At 34.8% G+C, this 12587-nt stretch overlaps 1 protein-coding gene across 1 annotated transcript; it reads left to right on the top strand.

Moving 5' to 3' along the window:
- Positions 1-2629: 2629 nt before the first annotated feature.
- On the top strand, positions 2630-4731 carry LOC131855310 (gastrula zinc finger protein XlCGF26.1-like). The gene has a single exon (XM_059206565.1). It carries the CDS (start codon positions 2721-2723, stop codon positions 4308-4310), a length of 1590 nt encoding a protein of 529 aa, XP_059062548.1. The 5' UTR covers positions 2630-2720; the 3' UTR covers positions 4311-4731.
- Positions 4732-12587: the final 7856 nt, after the last annotated feature.

Below are 12587 nucleotides of genomic sequence, written 5' to 3'. Positions count from 1 at the left end.
CTTGGGCCTAGATGGCGCTGTGTGAATTGTCCTGAGATTATTATTATTATTATTATACACATGAAACACTCACACCTATATAAACAATCATACAGATGACTACAAATGTTCTACTGCGCTTGAACTTTCTGGAATCGAACCCCCGACCATTGGAAGAATTCTACAAACCTTTCGACTTAGTAACCAAATTACAATACCGTATAGGTATATAGATTCAATTAAAGATTACAATGGAAACTGTGCAATCTTAAATCCAGTCACGTGTGTACAGGCTTCAGAAAACATCTGAATAACACTCTTGAGATACGGAGAAATTTATTAACATTACAAATACAATTTATGTGTGAACGTGCAAATGCGTGCCAGGAAAGGTTGAGGTGACATTTGGACAGAAACTTCCCAATGACAAGGCTTCACGACTTAAGTCTTCGATGTATAAGGTAAGCAGAGCCAGATTAACTGCTCGCGATATGGAGTCGTTCAAGTATTAAGTAAGCAGATTTATTACAGTTATTTACCACCCCCTGCGCTTCTCAATACATTTATGAAAATATCATCTATGCCAGAAGGAATATAGACAGTTTCAAAAGAGTTAGTGATTGCACTAATAAAAGCTTACGTAACAATAACAAACTGATTTTACCTAAATGTCGTTTGGCTAAAGTTAGTAATTCGTTTTATGGCAATTGCGTAAGGTTTTACAATAAAATACCAGAGTCTGTTATAAATCTGCCTGAAAAAAGATTTAAATATCAAATAAAACAGTTCCTTTGCAAAAAAGCTTACTATAAAATTGAAGAATTCGTTAACGATGATAATGTTTATATAGAAAAACTTTAAATCTATAGCACTGACAATATTATCTGATTACATTAATAATGAGTGCGTAGCGACTTCTAGGTTGATTATCGCATGCCTCTTACTTGTTATACTGTAATTATTTATATAAAAAAAAACATCTATTAAAAAGAGCAACACACAAGTTTCTTGCTCATTCTTCTTGTGATGAATCTGCGTTCCGAATGAGTGGTAGAATCAAAATATGACTATTCAAAAGTGCTTGTAATGAGTTTATTTGAATAAAGATTATTTCTATTTCCTCCATCCCCTTTTTCAGCAAAAGTAAACAACCTTACCCCCTCTAAGAGCGTTGTTTACTTACCCCCTATGATTACGTAAACATTTTTCAATTAATATATTGTTTTTTAGCAAAGATAGTGTGAGTGTTGCCATTCGTGTAAAAAAGTAAATAACTACAGATGACGTAATCTTCATCTAGACTCCCCCACCCCCCATGTCATGCAAAATAAGCAAAGCAAAGACCCCCGCCCCCCTACAGTGCTTACGTAACACTTGAACGACCCCTATATACAACATTTGACATGTCCACATTTTTTAAGTCTTTTTTACAGGACAATTTACAAAACGCCATCTAGTCCACATAAGCAGATGGTATGGGTACTAGACAACTGATATAATACTTATGATTCTTTTTGTAAATACATAAATAATATACATAGAAAACATCCAGAGTGTCCTTTTTGTTGAAAGATTTAGGCTATTGTCAGGTTCTAAGACCTGTAGTGGTACAGGTCTGCGACCTGTATAGATCTATTGTGCTCGGCCTTTTTTAGAGTTCGCTACCTAGACCCGTCAGGGACAAGAATTGAGAATATTCTTAAGAACGATGGTTTTTATCTCCTCAGGATAGAGTGTAAACTTTCCAAAGGAGATATTTCGTTTATACATGAGTGGGCTACAGCCACATAGGATATGTAGTGGCGTTTCCTATTCAGTTTAGCAAAATCTGCAGATATTTCTTGTGCACAGGCCTAGGTTTGCCATGTGTTTGTTCCCCAGACTGATACAAAAATATACTCATGAATACAAATGTTTGTACTGTGCGAGGAATCGAACTCTCGACTATCGTAACTAAAGCGGTGTGCTAAACCGATAGACCATCGAGGTCGTCGTAATTAGAATGGTAAATAAGCTGATGGGGTACCACTTAGTGGTAAGTGGTAACCGTTATAAGTGGTATGTGGCATTGTCATGTGTCTTGGTACTTCTCATACGTAGCCATTCTAGAGTACGATGACATGCCTCTTATCCTGAGTTCCGTAAGTTATTGATAGTTTCATCAAATGAATGTTAGAATAAAAATAAAAACATTGTTAAAATTTAAATTATAGACTTTCGAAAAAAAAAAAGATATTTATTATCCATGTAAATTGGAAATATCGTATATTAATTAAAATATACAAAAATCATAATAGAAATTAATATGAAATAACTTATTTTTTGTCATTTATAAAATTGCAAGCTGTTTCAAATGCAAAGAAGAACTAACCATCTACCCAGTGTATACAAAATGTCTAATTTAGTACGTAATAGTAATATAATATTTCACTAGATGGCTCTAATACCAATATTTTAGTTAATAATTTAAAAAAATCATATAGTATAATTAAAAACATTAAATTAAAAATACACTATAAAATTTCATATAATAATGTAATTGATAAATAATATTTAGTAAAAAATATTGATAAGTAACTTAAAATGAAATCAAAACTAATAATAGAAAGTTATTTACAATGGCAACACCATAACCTAAACGTCAAAAATTGTTTATCAGTGCTTCAGTTTTTGTGTTTATAGTAATTGTCGTAAATTTATGTAATTTTTATTAAATGTGATTGTAATTGTAATTTAAAGCAATGTCGGAAGAAGACGAAAGTTACTGTCGTCTATGCGCAGAACCAACACCCGCGGAACAATTAATACAAAGCGATGGGGATGTTGGTAAAAATTCTAAAATCTCCACAAAAATGCTTTGGATTAACGTTAAAATTAATAATTCACTGCCTACTGCTATATGTTTTGCTTGTTTCGACATGTTGGAGCGTACCTGGCAGTTCCTACACAACGTGCGCTGCGCACAGCAGAAATTGAACGACATTTTCTGTAAAAAAACCGAAAACGATTCCTCCACACCTGAAATCAAAACTGATAACTCTATAGACGCTGGGAAGCCGATCAATAAGGATTGGGAAGACTTCCAGGATACGAAATTGGAGGCAAAAGACGAATCTCCTATCGACAGTCTACAGATCATTACAGTTGATCCAAATTCCCTAATGGATGTTGATTTGAACATAGTTAAGGCTGAACCTGACAGTGAGGATGATGTAGAACTTATAGGTGATGGGTTCGATTCCACAGACAGTGATATACCACTCCAATTGTCTGTGAAGAAGAAGAAATTGAAGAAAACCAAAAAAGTAACGGAGAAGGTAACAAATGAAGATGATAGAGATGATGAGTTAAGTTGGGATAACTATATGTGTCGGTGTGCAAACTGTGACGCCCAGTGTAAAAACATGTCATTGCTAAGATTGCACTCGTTGCATATACATTCCTGTTGTTGTGTCTTCAAATGCTCGGACTGTGGTAAAGTAATCGGCAGCTTTAGGACTTTCGTGAACCATGTACGGATACATAATAAAATATTAAGGTATTACTGTGAATTCTGCAATAAACGTTTCACACGATCTGCATACACGAAGAAACACCGAAACAACGTTCACCGAGATGCGTTCCTAACGATGTGTGGTAACTGTGGTGCATCATTTGATACACACGAACAGTTAAAAGACCATATTCTAATATACTCGAAGAATTTGAAGAAGAAATCGTTAAAACACAAAGACGTGGAGACGGACTTGAAATGCGACCATTGTAGTAAAGAATTTAAATCTAGAAGTAATTTAGTCCAACACAAACTCGTTCATACTGAGCGGAGAAGGGATTTCTCGTGCCATGTGTGCGGCAAGATGTTTTACACGAAAGGAACTCTAGGAACCCATATGATGACACATGAAGATACAAAACCATACAAGTGTGAGTACTGTCCAATGGCATTCCGTGCTCGTGGTAACCTCCAATCCCATATAAGTCTACATTCAGCTGCGAAGCCATTTGTTTGCGAGCAGTGTGGCAAGAGTTTCCGAGTGAAACGTCACTTAAAGTCCCATTCTATTGTACATACAGACTTAATGCCATATGAATGTGAATATTGCCATAAAGCTTTCCGTTTTAAGACTCGGTTAAACTTACATCTACGTCAGCATACGGGGGCAAAGCCCTATACTTGTGTTTACTGCCAACGAGACTTCACGAATGGCTCTAATTTTAAAAAACATATGAAAAGAAGACATAATATTGATACATCACGGAAAAAATACAATAATATTGTGAGTGAAAAAAGCTTAGATGGTAGCGATGAAGTTAATAGTAATCAGACTTAATATAAGCTTTCTAAATTAGAACTTATAGCTATTTTCAAAATGTTTAAACTACTACAAACTTACTTAAAAGACATCCAGGGACTAGAAACATTACTAGATAACGCCTCAGAGCTGACTCATTGGACCAGCATCATGAATTTAAAGGAATACAAACGATTTAAGAAAAAACAGTCAGATTAGACTAAAAAACATACACAAACAAACAGAAAATTATAAAATTGAATATTTTAAAACCGTCAAAATAGGTCCAGCCGTTTCAGAGATTAGCAACAACAGACATATAACTATATACAATGTGTACACTTTCATATGCATTTAGTGAGAAGCTGTTGGTATAAAAATACAAATGGACAGTTAAATCTTATTTATTTTTATAGAAATTATGTCTCATCTACAAATATTTAATTAAATCATCACAATTTTGTTCAATTCTCACAAACAACAATGATTTTTATTTGTTTTTTTGTAAATAAAATATATTTTATATACATACTTAGATTCTAAATTGTTTTACTTACTACTTACAATTAGTTATGATATTAAGGTAGTCTCACAAAAGGAAAAAATATATTTTGTGTATAAACTATCGTTTTATTTTTTTTAAGACTGCAGTAGAATAAAAGTCTATTTATAATTTAATAAAAAAAACATTTAAAAGAACTAAGTCTAAAAACTCTAAAGAACCAACGGCCTTGGTGGTCCAGCAGTTTCGCACACAGCGTTACTTCCGATGGTCGCGGGTTCGATTCCTCACACGACACAAATATATGTATTCATGAGTATGATTGTTTGTATCGGTGTCGGTGTTTTCTATGTATAATATGTCTGTATTTACAAAAAAAATATCTATGTATTGACATTAGTTATCTAGTACTCATAACACAAGCTTTAGCTAGATTAACTGGGGTCTAGATGGCGCTGTGTGAATTGTTCTGAGATTATTAATTACTAGCTGTGCCGCAGATTCACCCGTGTGAAATTTATAGCCTATATGTTATTCTGATGTATAAGCTATATTATTGTAAAATTTCGTCAAAATCCGTTCAGTAGTTTTTGCGTGAAAGAGTAAAAAACATTCATATTCACAAACTTTCGGAACTTTTCGGAGGTCCCGGGAAGTGTTCGAAGTTTCCCTCTGCCACATCCTCTCTAATCCCCCGTCCAATTCAAACGGGGATCCAAATTACGACGGCCTGAGCCGAGGTTCGAACCACTAGCGATGCCCTCAGAGTAAAGTCATATCCGTCAGGCGGGAATTAGCTCCATATTTCCTTCCTTTAGTTTGGAGTGCCACCTGCACTCGCCCTCTATCGTCAGGTGAAGCTGTACAGGCCAGCTGCAGCCAACAGCGTTACAATATTCCGAAAAAAACCTTTCTACAACACGATTGACTCCTGGAATGCTAAGTGTCTCACGTCTCTCATAATTTTACACATAACTGGCCCGCCAGTATAATTCTCTCTACTAATTACATAGTATAAAACAAAGTCGTTGTCGCTGTCTGTTCCTTGTATGCTTAAATCTTTAAAACTACGCAACGGATTTTGAAGCGGTTCTTTTTAATAGATAGAATGATTCCAGAGGAACGTTTATATATATAATACATGTACACCCGTGCGAAGACGGGGTAAGGAGCTAGTTACTAATATAAATGCGAAAGTGACTCTGTTTGTGTCGCTTTCACGCCAAAACTAATGAATCGATTTAAATGAAATTTGGTACACAGATAGTCTAAACCCTGAGAGACATATTTCTTAGCGCAAAAAAGGGTTGTAAGGGGTTGAAAGCAGAGATAAAAGGTTGTATATAATATCACATTTTTTTAAGTACAACGATGAAACTTTTTTGGGTTAAATCTAACTAAATATATTTTCTTTATTTGATTAAGGTCACTATTCGTTCGACGCGGACGAAATCGCAGGCACAGCTAGTCTCATAAAAGAAACGATGTTTTAAATAACTGGCCGCCAGTATAATTATCTGTAAACTCCCAATTTTAAATAGGTTTTTAGGCAGGAAATCGTAACGTATGGATGAATTGCTCGACGGGTTGTAAACCTCGTAATTTTTTGTCTATCTTCCTAACTTCTAAACTGTTTTTTCTGCTGAGTTTTACCCAGTCGGTTGTCAATCAATGCACGGAATCGTAACGCAATTACGTTATCGGAAACTGTTATATGGTTATGAAAGTATTAAATTTTTTTTAAACTACTTTTTTTGGGATTATTTGTTATTTTTAAACTTTCGTGTCTAATATACATTATTTAAATGATTAACCGGGTGTTAACAACTTTCGAACTTTCGGCGAACTTTCGTTAAACAATCTAGTGACGGTAGATGAAGAAAATCTGCTGTCACCTATCTACATTGACATCGCTGTTACTCCAGTCAGCTCGTGACCACGACTAGTGCAACCTAGTCGAAACGTCGAGACAGGTAAATACCTTTATTTGCCATAAAATTATTCGTGTTAAGACCCGGTTAATAATTTAAATTATTTCTAGTTTTCATGCCCCTAACTTACCAGTTGGTTGTCCACCCCTAACATTTATTTTTTGGATACTTTTATTTATTTTTTTTATAATATTTGACAACCTTAAATTTTCACCCTTCCACCGTTAACCCTAATTTTTAATAGCGATTTTATTTTGCAACGCAAAACAACGTTTCCGGGAACAGCTATTTATATATAAGGATGTATTCATATAAACATAGGATACAATACGCTGCTTGGATTAGTGTTCTCATCTCGAAAACTCAGCATGTAAACCGATATCATTCACGCTCCAGAAAACCGACTTTGTTGTACTCAACGAGAATTTACGGTCTGAAGGATTAGCGCAAACGTGACTTACTATTTGCAATGACATTATCTAATTTAAATATATGTATATAACTCAAAGGTGACTGACATAGTGATCTATCAACGTACAGCCCAAACCACTGGACGGATCGGGCTGAAATTTGGCATGCAGATAGATGTTATGACGTAGGCATCCGCTAAGAAAGGATTTTGATTAATTCTATCCCCAATGGGATAAAATAGGGGATGAAAGTTTGTATAAAACTCTGTCAATTTTAAACCGATCGGGCTGAGACTTTGTAGGCATAAAGCTACTATAACGTAAGCATCCTCTAAGAAAGGATTTTGATAGATTCCATCCCTATGGGGATACATTAACGGGAGCGAGCCGCGTGCAAAACGATAGTTTAAATATATATTATAACTAACCCACCCCGGCTTCGCACGGGTGTACATGTATTATATGTACATATAAACCTTACTGTTGAATCACTATCTATTTAAAAAAAACACTTCGTAATCCGCTGCGTAGTTTTAAAGATTTAACATACATAGGGACAGCAGCGACAGCAACTTTGTTTTGTACTATGTAACTAGTTACTCGCCCCGGCTTCGCTCGGGTGTACATGTATTATACATATAAACCTTCCTCTAGAATCACTCTATCTATTAAAAAAAACCGCTACAAAATCCGTTGCGTAGTTTTAAAGATTTAAGTATACATAGGGACAGACAGCGACAGCGAATTTGTTTTATACTATGTAATGATGATATCGCTATTAAAAAATAGGTACTGGTGATAGAAAGGTGAAAATTTAGGGTTGTTTTTTTATTTTCTTATGACATTTAAAAATACATAATTTTTAAATGCCATAAGAAAATAAAAGTCGACCAAAGTGGAAAAAAGTTTTTTGGGGTAGGGATATAAAAAATTGTTATAAACCTATTCTCAGACCTAGTGAATATACATATAAAATTTCATCAAAATCGGTCAAGCCGTTTCGTATGAGTATAAACACTAAACCTGTGACACGAGAATTCTATATATTAGACTAGCTGTCCCGGCAAACGTTGTTTTGCCATATATATTAATAACGCTATAAAAAAATAGGGGTTGATGATAGAAGGGTGAAAATTTAGGATTGTATGTGTTTTTGTATGTTGTATCATAAAAAAAATGGAATTAAAAATTTTGTCTAAAATATAAAAAAAAATCTAGGGGCGGACTACCCCTAACATTTAGGGGGATGAAAAATATATGTTGGCCGATTCTCAGACCTAGTCAATACGCTCACAAAATTTCATGAGAATCGGTCAAGCCGCTTCGGAGGAGTATGGGAACGAAAACTGTGACACGAGAATTTTATATATAAGATGGATATGTCCTTACTAATAATATTACATATTTTTTTTTATACTATGATGGTGGCAATCAAGCATACGGCCCATCTGATGGTAAATGGTATCCGTAGCCTATGAACGCCTGAAACACCAGGGGTATCACTTGCGCGTTGCCGACCCTTAAGAAACCTTAATATACCCTTCTTGAAAAACCCCATGCTGTAGTCTCGTGGGAATACCTCGACAGGAAGTTCATTCCACAATCTAAGTGTACACGTAATATATAAATGCGAAAGTAATTCTGTCTGTCGTAGATCATACTGTGTCTTCGTAAATTAGGTCATGATTTTTTTTCGGACTACTCTAATGCTGTTGGCCGCAGCTGGCCTTTACAGCTTCACCGGACGATAGGGGACGAGTGCAGATGACTCCAAACCAAAGGAAAGACTTATGGAGCGGCTGAAGGCCAACTCCGGCCTGACGGATACGACTTTAATCTGAGGGCACCGCTAGGGGTTTTTTAAGAATAATAATATATTGATGCCCCCGCCTGCGCTAACGGTTTACGCTGGCGGGGCACCAGTGGAGGATGATAAGATGAGCATAAGGTCAGGTCAGTTAGCCCATCGTTGTAAATTCGCCATGAATTTATCAGGTTTCCTGGGGAACCTCGTGGAGGTCGACGTGACATGGTACATTGCTAGGAATTGGGTTATTATTCCACATTACTAACAATCACATTTCCCCCTAACGCTAGAGATTCGATTGGCAGTGTGGAATCGAACCCGTGACCGTAGGGAGTAAGGTCTGGTTTTTTTAAAATTAATAGTTACTCTGACTGCATTCGTCTCCAACGAGATATTGATTGCGTCAAACAATGGAGTGAGAAGAATAACTTAATGTTTAATACTAACAAATGTTCAGTATTAACATTTAGTAGACTAAAAAAGCCTATTAATTTCAATTATTGTCTAGGCTCCACGTGCTTACCAAGAGTTAACTCTGTTAGCGATTTAGGGGTATTAATGAGTGAGGATTTATCCTTTAGTAAACATATCGTAGGGATGTGTCGCAGAGCATACAGATCTCTAGGATTTGTGCTGAGGCAGGCCCAAAACCTGAATAGTATTGAAGCTATCAAAATTTTGTATAATGCTTACGTTAGGAGTATTTTAGAAAGTAATGCTATCATATGGAATCCACACGAGGCAAAATATTCAATGATGATTGAACAATTACAAAAAAAGTTTATGAGATGGTTATACCATAAACAATATGGTTATCGCGTAGGTTATCCTCATATATATCCGAGCACCTTCTTGTTAGGTATGTTGAGATATAATGCCCTTGAGGTAAGACGAAACATATCACTTCTGGAGTTCATATATAAAATAATCAAGGGAATTAGATATGATCCAAATATCTTGGGTCTGATCAGCTTTCAGGTCCCAGAAATTAATAAACGCGATCGTAAACATATAATATTTGCTCTGCCCCGGTGCAGAACCTCAGGTGCTGATCATGCACCAATCCCAAGAGCACTTCGTCTGCTTAATGAGGTATCTGTAATTTGTCAACTTGACATATTTAACTGTACTGCCCCAGAGTTTCACAGAGCGGTAACAAGTTTTGTGGAGTCACAATATTAGAATAGGTATTATTCTTGTCTAAATTATTATTGTTATTGTAATTTCTGTAGTTGTTGTTTTCTATATATATATGTATGTATGTATGTGTATATGTTATATATATATATATATATATATATATATATATATATATATATATGTATATGTATGTATATATGTATGCATGTATATATAGAAAACAGTTATTGTTACTATAATTATTATTACTATTAATCTATGTATTGCGTAAGTTTAATCCTTGATGAGTGCATTGGTATTATACTGTAATACTCACCGAGAGCATGTAAATAAATAAATAAATAAATAAAAAAAAAATAATGAAATCGCATAACGAAGCCGTGACGGCTTAATAGTTGACTTATTATACTATAATCTATACATATAAATAAAATTGGAGTGTCTGTTTGTAATATTGAAATAACCGTTTTTTACTACATGCATATGAATATAAATACGGTACATACACCAAAATAACATTTTTACAACTTCAGTCTGTCTGTTGATTGAACCGATTTTGACGGGACTTTTTTTGGCAGGTAGCTAATGTAATAAGGAGTAACTTAGACTACTTTTATTTTAGGAAAAACCTTTAATTTAGAATAATGAAGTTAAATTCCACGCGGACAAAGTCCCGGATACAGCTAGTATTATATTATAATACAATAAGCTTCACTAGGTATCACATCTTTGTAACATATAATTATTAATGTTTGAGATGGTGTTAGCAATAGAAAATGTTCTAAATCTTATTCGAAACCATAGATTAAATATTAACAGATGTGCTAATTAGAAAATAGGCAGTAACTACCTTTTTTATTCGAAGATAATTCCTCATGGAGACCCGTCCGCCCCGGGGGAACAAGCGAGTACTGAGAGAAACACTATAAACTCCAAGGTATCCCGGCAAAGGGCCTATTGCTAGAGTCGCTGGATCGCAATGACAGTCCACAGCGACTTAGGCGGAGGCAGTAACTACGTATCTGTTGTCATATGTTCAAATCAAACAAATCAAATCAAAAACGATTGATTTATCTATTTACTAGCTGTCCCGACAAACGTTGTTTTGCCTCAAAATAAAAAAAAAATTAGGGGTGGACTACCCCTAACATTTAGGGGAATGAAAAATAGATGTTGGCCGATTCTCAGACCTACTCAATACGCTCACAAAATTTCATGAGAATCGGTCGAGCTGTTTCGGAGGAGTATGGGAGGGAACGAAAACTGTGACACGAGAATTTTATATACAAGATATATCTATTCATTAGGCGTCATACTCGTGAACGGGTGCTTGTGGGGACTGGTAAGTTACGAACACTGATTAGACTATTTGCTTTTGCAATAGCATATGCTGGTGGTCACTCTATTCTCCCAAATTTGAATTTAAAATGAATCTGTATTATCGTAAACATGTACAACATTTATTTAAGAGTACGAGATGAGTTTCTTGTCAGTTCTTCTCATCTCGAGATCATTCCGAACTGACGGTAGATTGGACATATCATAAGAGTCTGTAAAAGACCTACATGAATAAAGATATTTTGAATTTAAATTGTATGTAGGACATTTTAGCCGCTTATGAACATAATTTTTTTTTATTATAATTTTTCCCTACCGTCCAGTTCAGTATACAGATTCAATTGAAAAGACTATCCACTTTATGATAGTGTATGATATCTACTTTAGACTAAAAATAAAATAAAAAAATAGAGATTTCGGTTCATATTTTTTAAAAACAAAGTGTGTATTAGAAAGCACTATATATATTACGTATGTATTTACAAAAAAAACTATGTCAGTTGTCTAGTACCTATAACACAAGCTCTGCTTATTGTAGGACTAGATGGCGCTGTGGTAATTGTCCAGGGTTATTTATTCTCTTTATGTCCAAATGGATTGGCAAACAAGCTGACGGCCCATCTAATGATGGAAGTGGCAACAGATAAAAAACATATCCAACATTTCAAGTGCATAGACCATCTGGTCTCTATATTACGAATTAATCTATGCAACGCATGTCGCAGTAAGGCACGCGATGGCGCGACTCCGATGCGTGATTGCACACGAGAATATAATCTGAAGATATATTTTATGTTTATACTAGCGGCTTTATCCGACTTCCCACGGGTGAATTATAAATCTTTGAATTTCTCGCCTTGTTCTATACTATAACACACATGTATTATATATATAAACCTTCCTCTTGAATCACTCTATCTATTGCTGAAAACTGCATTAAAATCTGTTGCGTAATTTAAAAGATATAAACGAACAGACAGCGACGGCGATTTTATTTTATACTATGTAAATATAATAACTTCAATATTTATTATAAATACCATTTTTTTTTTCTCTAATAATAATATATTAGATATTTAACAAATGTAACTACATTGGTTAATATGTACGTAATTCTTGCATATATGTATATTACCTGCAATCCTAATAAATAAAATACTATAAAATAGATCCGCAGCTAGCTATCTT

This window comes from Achroia grisella, unplaced genomic scaffold (genome assembly GCF_030625045.1).
Source record: "Achroia grisella isolate CSIRO2021 unplaced genomic scaffold, CSIRO_AGI_Agris_v1 utg1360, whole genome shotgun sequence".
Lineage (NCBI taxonomy): Eukaryota > Metazoa > Arthropoda > Insecta > Lepidoptera > Pyralidae > Achroia > Achroia grisella.
This window is presented reverse-complemented; position numbering and strand designations above follow the sequence as displayed.

Coding starts and splice junctions, on each gene's coding strand:
- LOC131855310 (XM_059206565.1), top strand. CDS start 2,721: ATGTCGGAAGAAGACGAAAGTTACTGTCGTCTATGCGCAGAACCAACA.